The sequence below is a fragment of the Ochotona princeps genome, chromosome 2 (assembly GCF_030435755.1).
Source record: "Ochotona princeps isolate mOchPri1 chromosome 2, mOchPri1.hap1, whole genome shotgun sequence".
Lineage (NCBI taxonomy): Eukaryota > Metazoa > Chordata > Mammalia > Lagomorpha > Ochotonidae > Ochotona > Ochotona princeps.
This window is the reverse complement of record NC_080833.1, coordinates 25,877,068-25,888,825: the sequence shown is the minus strand read 5'-3', so window position 1 is coordinate 25,888,825 and position 11,758 is coordinate 25,877,068. Positions and strand designations below refer to the sequence as shown.

General features: G+C 56.6%; 2 protein-coding genes across 2 annotated transcripts in view; both read left to right on the top strand.

The window, feature by feature from the left end:
* The first annotated feature begins 517 nt into the window (after window positions 1-517).
* LOC131479662 (basic proline-rich protein-like) lies at window positions 518-1,796 on the top strand. The gene is made up of 2 exons (XM_058661037.1): window positions 518-553; window positions 738-1,796. Exons 1-2 carry the CDS (start codon window positions 518-520, stop codon window positions 1,794-1,796), a joined length of 1,095 nt encoding a protein of 364 aa, XP_058517020.1.
* A 2,994-nt stretch (window positions 1,797-4,790) lies between these two features.
* The window catches only part of DLGAP3 (DLG associated protein 3), a 59,600-nt gene continuing 52,632 nt past the window's right edge, over window positions 4,791-11,758 (top strand). The window contains exon 1 of the mRNA XM_058678641.1: window positions 4,791-5,541. The gene's annotated coding sequence lies outside the window, so the exon portion shown is untranslated. The remainder of the gene's footprint in view (window positions 5,542-11,758) is intronic.

The following is an 11,758-nucleotide window of genomic DNA, read 5'->3' as shown; positions in this document are numbered from 1 at the left end:
GAGCAAAGTAAAATAAAACATTAAAAAAAAAAAGAATTCGAAACATTCAATGTCCGCCTTCCTCTGGTTTCAGAACAGTGTGCACACTACATACCTTGGAATTGAGAGACTCCGGGTGCCCTGCAGCGTCCCTCCGGATGGCCGTGCTGTGCGAGCCTGCCTGGGAGGTGAACTGCTTCCATTCTCAAGTGGATTGCCGGCCCCACCTTTCTATCCTTTCTCTGACCCCTTTCCCCGGGTTGAACCCTAAGCTGGGAACAGCCGGCAGCCCTAGCGGGCAGCTGAAGGGACAATGGCCAGGTCTAGGGGGCAACAGGAGATCATCTGCCAGCCTTCTAGGCTTCCCTGCATACAAGGACGACTCCTTGAGTCCCCTACGTTGGGGAAACGGGCACCTTGAAACACCTGCCTAGGCAAGGGGCGGGGGCGGTGCTCTTTTGGCCCTGTGGCTTCTGCTTGCTGTGCCTCAGCTTCCCCTTTAAACAAGGATACAGACAACAGGGAGTCGTTGGGGACCATGAGTCAGAACAACTCACCGCTCATTCCTAGAGAGGTCAGCAGAGCCCAGGTCAGCAGAGCCCACTCCTCACCACCCTAACCTCCGAGGTGGAGGGGCCAGGAGAACTTTAAGCACACATACCCCACCAACCCGAGCTCCCAGCGCCTGAGGCGGTCGGGGTTCCCTCACACCCTACCCTGCAAGGTCGGAATCCAGAGGCTTCCCCTCCCCCTCCCAGCCCCTCCCCCCTGCGGCTTCCCTCACGCCGCCCCCTCCCCCCTATTACAGCATTGCTCCGGGCGCCAAGACGGATTCCAGCCAAGCACTGCTGCAGTCGGTTCCCCGCCTCTCTTGCTCCCGCAGCCCAAGTCCTGGTTCTGCAGCTCGGCTGTGCCCCGGACAGTCCCCTGTTCCTCCCCCACGCCGCCCCCGCGTGGCACCCCCTGGCTCGGGGCCCAGAGGTGGGCGGGCGCAGTGGGCGCAGGCGGGGGCCCCGTGCAGGTGCAGCGGGGCTCCTGGGCTCTTCCTGCACCCCGGGGATGCCTCGACTGGCACGGCCGTGGGTGGAGGACGCCTGTCGGTGGCTCTGAAGCCGGGCGCAGCGCCCCATCCCGGCAGGGGTGGGGCACCAGAAGGGGGCTCCTGGAGCCGGGGCCTGCTTCTGAAGGCGGAGGTGCTGGTTCGGAAAACCCGAGGGACAGTCTCCCGCGGGGACGCGCCTGGGGGGGCTGTGTGTGACATTCAGGGTGTGACCGTTGCCCGGTGGGCGCGGAACCCCGAGGCCAGGCCGTGTGGCCGGCTCCTATCCGCTCGCAGGACCCTAAGTCCTGGACCCCGCGGGTCCCCAGAGAAGGGGGGACCTCGTTGGCGCCGCCAGCCAGGCCTTCCCAGCCCGGCCGCCCGGCGACGCGGGCGCTCCTCCGGGACCCGGCGGCCGCCCGCCGGCTGCGCCCTCGGTCCTCCAGGGTCCGGTGCGGGGGCGGCCGCTCGTCCCCCTCCCTCTCCGGGCTCCCGGCTCGGCCGCCCTGCGCGGGGGCGGGGGCGGGGGCGGAGCGCGCGGGCGGGATCCCCCCCGCCTCCCCTTCCTGGTCCCCGGGAAATCCAGTCTCCGCGGCTTGGCCGCCTCCCGCGCCCGCTGCCGCTCGGCGCTCGCTTGGGGCTCCGCAGCCGGCGCGGCCCCTCCGCCGGCGGCTCCGCAGTGCCGGGCCCGTCCCTGCCCGCCTACCCGCCTGCCCGCCTGCCCGCCCGCCGCAGCAGCAGCAGCAGCGCCCCGGGCCGGGCCGCCGGCACCATGTAACCCGGCCGGAGCTCAGCCGGGCCAGGTAAGCCGCGGGCGGGGTGGGGACCGGGCCGCGCTCACCGCGCCCTCTGCAGCGCCCCCCAGGCTCGGCCCGACCGCGGCCCCGGCGCCGCCCACGCCCCGGGCTCCGGCGGCTTCGGCTCGCGGCCCCGGGGGAGGGGAAGGGCTGGGCCTCCTCGGCCGCCCCCGCCCCCCGCCCAGGCCTGGCTGCCCGTGGGCCTGAGCGAGGGGGCGCGCGGCGACCACGCGGACCGAGCGCCCGCTGCCCGGTCGGGGGCCGCCGGGGCCCGCTCGTCCTGGCCCAGCCCTTGCCGGGCGCCTGCCGGGCTGGGAGGCTTGGCTCTGGGAGGGAGTCGCAGGCTGGTTGTGGGGTGGGGTGTGGGGGGTGGGGGAAGTCGTGGTGTCGGGGAGATCCGGAAAGAAGTTTGGGCGGCAGGTGTATGAGTGCCCGTGATGAGTGTGTCACCGAGTGTCGCCGTGGGCGGGTGAGCGTGCGTGTGCAGGGTGTGACTGTGTGTGTGTAGGGGGAACATGTGTGTGAACGCGTGTGCGTGGCTGTGTGAGGATGTATCTATTATGCAGGTTCACCCCCAGTGGTCCACCCATTCCCCCCACTCCTAGTGGGATGGGGAGATCCGACTTTTTAGAGGTCAGACGGTCCCCACCCCTTCCTTGCTTGGGGACTCTGCACCCCCTCCCCCAACTCAGACTACTTCAGGGCACTCTCTACCTTGGGGCTCCACCGGCCTCTGGGGCTCCCCTCTGTGATGACTGGTTTGCCTTCCTGAGAGTTGGAGCTCTTTGGCTGGGGGACTGGGCGGGGGTGAAGGGTGAGCTGGAGCTTGTGTGCCCCCCTGGGGTGCTGCTGCCGCCTCCTGAGACCTGGGAGCCCACGTCACCGAGAACCCTGCTGAGCCAGGAGCTGAGGCCAGGTGGAAGCCACAGCCCTGTTGTGTGTCATGGAAGCAGGTGGCTCTCGATGTGACTTCCAAGTTCTGGGTCATTGGCTCAACCCCCAGGGCTCCTGTTGGGTCTGTGTTAAGTTCTTTCAAGTAGTAATCCTGGAGCAATGCCCTTCTGTCCGTTCGGGCTTCTGAAAATGCTCTCCCCTCAACTCTAACTTGTGAATCCAGCCGCCTTGAGAAGCAAAACAGGGCAGGTTTCCGGTTCTTTCCTATGAAATGGCCAATATTCCACTTTTTAAAAAAAACTACAGAAACAGTAATTTCACATGGTTGGGTTTGATTCAGATGAGGATGGGGAGCCTGGGAGAAATGAGTCGCGTTTTTCACAGTCGCACGAAGGTAGTCAGTGTTACAGCAAAAAACTGGAGCCCAGGTCTTCCCGGGTCCTGCAGGACAGAACTGGCCAAGATTAGAGATGCTTCGTGGTGTGCTGTCCATGATCCTGGAAGCCCTGCCTTCGCACCTCTGTCCAGCAGTCCCTGAATCCCGGGGCTACTTCTGCACCCAGCTGCCAGTGCCTGAAAGGGAGAGAGGGGGAGAAGAGAGAAAGGAAGGGAGGGATAGGCTTCGTGAGTTGGCAGTGAATCAGGGTCTAAAAAGGGAGCTGGGAGGGCCAGGGTGGCAGGTGTTTCTAAAAGGAACATGCACATAGGATGAACAGCCTCAGATACAGCCCCCGTAACCCCACACCCCCCCACTGCCCCACTAATCTGGCAGGCAGTGCCCACTGCATTTGGTGCCAGGGGGCTTGCACCCAAGGAGTGAGCTTCTGTGAGGTTGCAGAATAACGGACAAGGGAGGAGACTCAGAATGGACTTGGTAGAATCTTTTAATAACGCAGGGATTCTAAGCCCCAGAAGAGGGAAGGAGGCCTGCCCAAGGGCACACAACAGACTTGGGGGTTTCTTGGTCCAGGATTCTCCAACCCTTCATGTTGGCTTCTATTCCTTGTTCCCCACCTCCACCACACCACAGCCAAGTCCAGGGAGCTTGGGGCGAAGGAAACAGGCTCATTGGCTTAAGGCTGCTTTTCAACCTGGAACTCCTTGCTTGTGAGAGGGAGCCACAGATGGTCCTGGGGCTGGGAATTCCTAGCCATGCCCACCCTGGAGATAGGTCATGGGCTTGTGCTGGTTCCTACTGGTGAAGAGCCAGACTCACAGGCTTTCTTCTGTGTCGCTGCTTCTCTCAGCGGGTGCCTGGCACCTGCATCATCTCTCCCAGCTGATGTTGGGGACTTGAGCTGGTTGAGCTCATGCTCCTTTATCCTACCCAGTTTCTGATATGTTTTGCCTCTAGGTGGGCTGATTCCTTCCCTTGGAGATCCTTCCTAGGAGCTTCTGGGACTTGTCTGATGTGGGAAGGTCTTGAGTTCCCTCAAACCCTTTCTAGAGTCTAGGGTGAATGATAAAGATGCTTGTCCCCATTTTACAGGTGGAGAGATGGAAACTCAGTGAAGGGCCTTCTGTTGAGTTGGCTCTTAGATCCTCAAGGTGCAGGCATGAAAGAAGCAAATGACATCAGAACGTTTGCCTGGACACCCCCGTCTAGTGCGTTACTCTCCCTGTGGCCAGGAAACCTTTCCAGACTTGGGTTTCATCCTCCCCTCACCTTGGAATGCAAAAGCGTTGTCTCTCAGTGGGAATTGGAAGAACAGCTGCTTGCCCTCCACTCTGCAAGCATTGTATCTCCATCCCCTTTTTATCTGCTCCCCCCCCCACCCCTCCCCACCCCGTCCAGTCTGAAGGCTGCTGGCTCAGCGGGCCTCCTGCCGTCTGGGGAGTCTGGATTTGAGCTGGGGTGAGGCAGTGGCAACATCGTTATGGTAACGAGCTGCCAGCTCATCGTTGCTAATAACTTGTCAGGCCCCTGGGCTCAATGCGGCATCCTTTCCCACCAGCCTTTCATCCCATGTCACAGACAGAACAAGTGAGGCTGGAGGGAGGGGCCTGGGAACAAGGAAGTCTGGGGAAGTGGAAGGTGGAGAGCTGGGGTGGGGGAAGTGGAATGGGGGCTGGGGTCCTAGGTTTGCATTTGATGGTATGGGCTGTTATCATGCAAATACACTCAGTATGTGCTGGTGCAAGGTTGTACCTGCTAGCTGACGTGCTTTCAAGCACTCCCATAGAACAGCCCACAGGCAAACATGTTTCTGAGCATTGGAACATGCTTATTCATGAATACTGCCTCTTCTGTCTGCATATAAGGCACCCAAGAATTCTGGCTTTGTGGGGGTGTCCAGGTATGTGGGTGGGGATCTGATCTTTCTGATGCGTCTTCAAAGTGTCTTGTTAACAAAGGGACAGAATAGTCCCAAGGTTCCTTCTTCTTTGCAGTCCAGAGCTTGGCGTGAGATGAAGTGGGGATGGGATGAGGGGCCTAAGCTCGCTGCTCCCAAAGACTCTTGCCCCTATACCCTTAGAGCTCAGGTAGCTCCTGCTGCCCCCCTTTTCTGTTCTTTCTTATCCTCTTCCCTTCCTGTGTGTAAATATTAAAGAGCTGAGCCTGCAAGGCTGATGTAGACATGGGGAGAGAATGAAATTAAAAAGGATTCCCTTGCCCCCATCCTGGCACCCCCACCCCACAGTTCTCTGCTCCTGCCTCCTCCCCTCTCCCCACCCCTCCCCTTCTTCACTCAATGCTTCCACATGTCTCTCCTCCCCCCAGTCCAGATGGGAGCTGGCTCCTTCAGAAAGGGGGCTCAGAACAGGGTGCAGGGGAGCTACCTCTCTCTTCTTGCCCCCACCACATCTGTCTGCAGGGCTGGGAGCCCCCACGTGAGTATTTCTTTCTCTCTCTCTCTCTCTTTCTCTCACTCTCTCTCTCTGTGGGGTGATGATGAAGAAGGAAAGTACTTTTTAGAACCAGCTGTGAGTGGCATTGAAAGGCTCAGGGCTGAAGGAAGTGGGTGGGGCTCTCTCTCTGAGCTCCCCTTGGGAAGCCCCGTCTGAGTTTTTCCTTGTCCCTTGGGATGCAGAGGGAAGGGAGGGGTATCCGATGCCCCCGTGAATGGGAGCGAGTGTGGGGGAGGTACGAGGAGAAGGGCTTCTGTTCTCAGAAGGTTTGTGGTGGGGGCAAAGCAGTCGTTCCTGTCATCCTGCGTTTTCTGGCTGGAGGGCAGGGATGGCCCGGGAGCTGTCCGTAGTGCTGAACGGGACTCGGCAGGGGTTTGCGCCTTTGGAGCTGTCCGGAGTGCTGAACTGGGTTGCATTTGATGGTGGGAAGGCGACTGGACACTGTGAAGGGCTCACTGGGAAAATTCTCCCAGGTGACCCACTTTCCAAGGGAAGAGTTGTTACACGAAAATATGGATCCTTGGGGTCCTTCTATGAACTCAGCCTTCACAGTCATGATGGTGTTTGGGAAATAGATCCCCCCCCCCTTTCCTGTTTAGGTACCCTTTCTCTTTCTAAAGCCATTTTACTGTCAGCGTGGTGGTAGGGATGGAGGGTGAAATTGTGGTTGTGAGCTCTCTTCTCCTGAGATAATTTTCAGCAAAACAAGCTTGGCAGTGCTAGCACTAGCCTCTCTCCTGTTGGGTTTCAGAAGTTCAGGCTCATCACTGTTTTGCATTAAGAGGGATTGGGTTTTGCTGGTTAGGCCTGGAGTAAATGGAGCTCAGGCGTTCAGGATAATTCTACTGACCATTTGGTATCTTTTTGCTCACCATACTTTGCAATTCTGGATCGGGGGCACTGAAATATTCTGCAAGCCTGTCTTGTGCTCTGCCCATCCCCAGCTCTAGCTCAGAAGAGCATTTGGGAAAGACTTTGTTGGGGAGGAAGATTTCTAAGCAGAGGCTTCAAGGAGTGGGTGGGGCTGTTCACTGCCATGGAGAAGAGAAGGAGGAGGCTACTGGAGACAGGGCAGTGGGAAAGGAGGCAGATCTGGGGGTGTAAAGAATATTCAAATTGGGGGATGAAGCTGGGCTTTAACCCTTGCTTCCCTGGATATCTTGCTGCTGACCTAGGGTCAGGGTCATCTTTGTTGTGTGGTTCCTTGTGCTCTTTGTAACCATGAAGGGAATAGAGCCAGGAGTTATTTCTTCAGGTCCCTTCACTTGTCATCCCAGGGGAATGAAAGCCAAATGTCAGGACATGCAGATGAGACTGTGGGGGAACCACAGGCAGGAGGGGTTGATGGCAGCTTCACCTCCCATCCCCAAGAGTGCAATCAAATATTCAAATGGCATCCTTTTTAGGCAAAGAGGAAGGAGAGGCTTTCCAGATGGTGCTGGGCAAAAACTGGGTGTGGCCAGGAGTTGAGGAAAAGAGAGCAGTATCTAGGGATCCCTCCCCCTCCCTAGCTGAAGCAGCGTGTCCCTTCCCAGATGTGGCTTCTCATTAATCAGGAACCCCTCACCCATCGTGTTTTTGATGAATCTTGAGCTGCTTGAGAGGAGCTGAGTTTTCCTGTGCTGTGGGTGCTGGGAGGTGGTGGGTGTGGGTGTGGGTGCCTGTTTGGGGAGGGGAGGTGTTTGTGCTCCACTCTGGCTCCCTTGGTTACATAACTGCTTTGATAAGACTTCACTTTGGAGCTGCTGCTACTGCCTGAAGCAGTCACCCTTCCACCCCCACATGGAAGGCTGATTGTCCACCCCCTTCTCTCTGGCCCCTTGGAGAGTCCTGCTATTCATGATCCCGTGTTCCCACAGCTGCTTCCCTGCCAGGAGGTGTCTGCTGCTTGCTTCCCTGTTCTCTGCCCAGCTCCTGCTTTTTAAATACTTGCTTCTTGTGTTATTTTGAGTTCAGGTCATCCCCTTTACATTTTTAAGTCTTGCAGGTCTATCCCTCTCAGTGGGCAGGACCCTGAGCCTGGAATGGAAGGGGTTCACTAAGCATTAGGAAGCAGCTCACTAGAGAAGAAGAGGGGCTGTCCTGGAAAGTCTTAGTTTCCTTTCTTCTGGTGCTTGATTCATTTTATTTTTATTGCAAAGTCAGATATACAGAGAGAAAGATCTTCTGTCCACGGATTCGCTCCCCAAGTGACCACAATGGCTGGAGCTTTGCCGATCCAAAGCCAGGAGCCTAGAGTCCCTTCCTGGTCTTCCACATGGGTGCAGGGTCCCAAGGCTTTGGGCCGTCCTCGATTGCTTTCCCAGGGCACAAGCAGGGATTGGATGGGAAGCAGGGTGTTCAGGATTAGAACTGGGGCCCATATGGAATCCTGGCATGTAAGACAAGGACTTTAGCCACTAAGCTATTGCACCAGGCCCTCCAGTCTTGATTCTAAGGAGACTAAGTTTATCTTTTTAGAACTTAAAAGGCTGTATGTATGGATGTTGAGGGGGTGTGGCTCAAAGCAGAGGTCTCCCCTTCATTGTTTTGTTCATTGTTCTCCAGGTATGGGACAAGGGTGTCACAGAACTCTTCATTAAAATGGCTTGTTTTTTATTCTGAGAGTGAGTGAGAATGGATGAGTCCACGAAAGGAGTGTAGCCGATCGCTAATAGGAGCAACTTTCCAAATGGAGAAGTGGAAAGCTCTCATATTGGCAAATGCAGACTTGTGATGTTATTTGGAGAGATTATGGACTGCTGGGTTTGTGGACAGGAAGGAAACTGGAGGAGGGGCTTAGGTGGCTCTGCTGGAACTGTGATTCCAGTGCATCTGTTGGCGAGTGATGGGTGAGTATAACCTATATATTTAAGTGTGTAAACACATCTACTGTGTATGAACACGCGTACTTGCGTATGTATGTCTAAATTTGTGCTTGTATCTGTGTATAAATGTGACTGAAGGAAATTACCTAATTTGACCACTGTGTGTTAGTGATATGCTCACCCATGAGTGCACATGTGTGAGTATGCATGTGAGCATATATGTGGAGACACACATATATCATACATACATGAATTGACAACATCTGAACATATGTGCTGTTGAGTCACATATGAGTCAGTGTGAGAGAGAGCGAGGGGGAGAGTGATTTTGGCTGCCCCAAAGTTGGTTTCTAACTATTCTGAACTGGATCCACTCAGATGTCTGTGGCTTGTCTCCAGAGAGCAGGCTCCCTGAGGTCTCTTCAAATTCCTGTGTCCAGGGGCACCAACTGTTTCCCCAGCACCATCCATGGAGCTTGCAGGAAAAGTCCCATACAGGCCTTGAGGACAGCTGGGTGAGGATCTGTGACCCAGTGCTGTTCAGATGCTGTAGGGCCAGGACCGTAGGTAGGGAAGGAATAAAGAGAGGGAAAGGTTAACACGACGACAGAAATTTCAAGAAGGAAGAGCAGGCTGGGCCCAGTGGAGGAAAGGGGCCTTGGACAGAGGACTATTCAAGTGTATGCATCGCACGTTTGGGCCTATGGCAGTTCCTGTGTGTGGACTTATTGCTCGTCTGTGCTGTGATGTGTGTGTATTAACGTAGTGCACTTTGTGATCCATTCATGAACAGTTCCACAGGCGGGCATATGCCAACATGAGAGTTTGTCAGCATGTACAGACATGCTAAACAAAAGAAACTCTCCACAGAGTATGCAGACATACATGGGCATTTTCTAACGCCGGTCTGATGGCCTAATGACAGCATTTACATGTTCATCTCTTGCACAGCCTGGGTCAGCAGCTGCCTGCATATAGCCCCTTTTCTACCATGCATCTCTCCCCAGACATAGCTCTTCACCAACCAGTGTTTCTTTTATGCCAGCAGCGTGCACATGCGGTGGTAACTTGTAATGTAGACGGGGGAAAGTCCTGGCCCCAGGTGAGAGAGTGATAGGGAACCAAGAGAGGCACATGGGCCTGCACTGGGGGGCACTGGGAAGTAGTTGGGTGGGCTGTAGTGTGGGGAAGAAAGGCGTTTGCTGTGGGATCTGGAGCTGAGGCTTAGAAGCAGTATGCTTACCACAGTAGTAATTGGAGGAAAAGTTGTTTTGGGGACAACCGGTACAACAGGAGGTCTCCTTATTTTCGTAGTCTGCCCTCCCAAGGTGGCCAGAGTAACAGGAGGTCATCTCTGTGTCCAGTGGCTTTCTGTCTCCCTTGAAGCCATATCTGAAGTGCTGGTGGCAGGGCCGAGCCTCCTGAGTATGGGGTGTAACCCCCGTGACCTCCCTCCCTCAGGCTGTTGCTGTGGCCCTGCCCTGTGCAGCACAGCGCCCCCTGGAGGCTGTAGGGCTTCTCCCCCGCTCCCCGCCCCCGCAGCCTTACATGCGCTCTCCCAGGTCTACACGTGGCTCATTCTCTGGCTGTCGTGTTTGCTCCAAAGTCACTTTTTTTGGAGAGGCCTCCTCCACAGTCTGCCTTAAGTAGCCCCTTGTCATTCCCTTCCCTCATCCCCATTTCATCGTTACTTTTTATTTCGGCGCTTGCCACCACCATTATGTGGTATATTTATCATCCTGCGTGTAAACTTCGTGAGCATGGGAGCTTCATCTGTTTTGTTCATTGCTGAGTCTATTGTGTCCAGCAGAGTAGGCACTCAATACATATTTGTTGAATAAACAAATTTTAGATGGATCACCCTGGCAGCCGGTGAGGAGAGTGGCTCCAGGTGGAATAGGATGCGGGGCAGGGAGGCCGGGTAGGAAATCTGTTATAATCACTTTGGTGAGAAATTAGAGTGAGGGATACCGGATGTAGGCAGTGGAGGAGATAGAGCACACATGTGTGAGTGCATACCACACACACACACACGTATGCACACACGCACGTGTATGGATGTACTGTAGCCGATCTGCTGTTGTCTTAGGCAAAGCTAACAGTGTGTGTGTGTGTGTGTGTGTGTGTATGTGAGGGGGCGGCCTATCAGGAATGCCCGGTGGCAAGCTGGACATCTTCGAGCTGCCCCCGACTGCCCTTCTCAGCCTTTTGGGTCTTGTCCCTGCTATCCCATGCTCGTTCAGCTCTGCCAGCTGTGCAGAGCAGGGCAGCGTTACAGAGGTCTTTAACATTCTGCTCTATCAGGGATGGGGGACCCTGTCTTAGGGAGCAGGGCTGGGGAGCTGGGGACAAGGATCTGAGCCAGCCCAAGCTACAGAGATGCAGAGACGCAGAGAGAGGCGCAGGGACCTCACAAGGAGAAGGGGGTTGGCTGTGGATGGCTTAGAGCCAGAGAATGTTGAAGGGGGCCGAGCGTTCAGACTGTGTCTCAGGTCTCCACCACTCTCCCTCTCCCTGGACCACTGTGGTCCTCTCTGCTGGGGACTTTGGCCAAGCAAAGGGGTTCTGCTGGAGTGACTGGTTCTGCTAGGCTGCGGTGGAAGGCCCGGTTTTTACAGGACAGTCCTGGGCTTGGTAGGGGATGGGGTTGGGGGTGGTTCTCTCAACTTTGCTTGTTTTCCTGTCTCTGAAGAGAGCATGGGGAACTGAACTTGTCTTGTAGCAGGAGGAACTGAGGCTAGACCTCTGGCGGGACCAGCCACCTGCCACCTTGAAGGTACTGTGATGTAGTCAGCTGGTGAGAAAAGGAGGATGTGGGAGTGGCAGGTTAGCTCCACCCATGCCACTCCCTGACCTCTGGAGGAGGGGCATCAGGGCTTAGCCATCTTTGAGATAACCTCCCTCAGACTTCCAGACTTCCTGGGGCCAGGTTGGCCTTATCGGGGTGCCAGTGCCATAGCCCCTCCCAGGTTTCAGGGACTTAAGGAGCCTCCAGGCCGTTCTCCTCCCTCCTCTGAGCTAGGGGCCGGGCGCTGCAGTTGGCTCCCCTCCCACCTGGGCTGCGAGCATGGGGGGTTGGGCCGGAACAGCCGCCAGAGCCGCCCACCTGCCCGCGGTGTCATGGCAACGACTCTGCCCACGTGGACGAGAAGGAAAGGGAGGAGAAGGAGAGGAGGCCTCACAGTAGACTGGAGGATGGGAGAGGGCTTCTCAGGGTCCGGCTGCCGGCCCAGCCTCCCCTGTTTTCTGCTCCTCAGCCCCTGAAGCTGCGGGGCAGGGCGGGGCTGGTGCCCCACTGTGTGCTGTGTCCTTGGGTGTCCTGAGTACCGATGACCTCATCCTCCAGTGGGGCCCTGGCTGGGTCCTGGGGGAGATGGGGCTTCGGCAGGTGC

Bases quoted from the DNA above. Each gene is read 5' to 3' on its own strand.
- LOC131479662 (XM_058661037.1), top strand. From the start codon at position 518: ATGAGTCAGAACAACTCACCGCTCATTCCTAGAGAG. The intron at 554-737 runs GTCAGCAGAGCC...TCCCCCTCCCAG, and splicing joins CACCGCTCATTCCTAGAGAG to CCCCTCCCCCCTGCGGCTTC.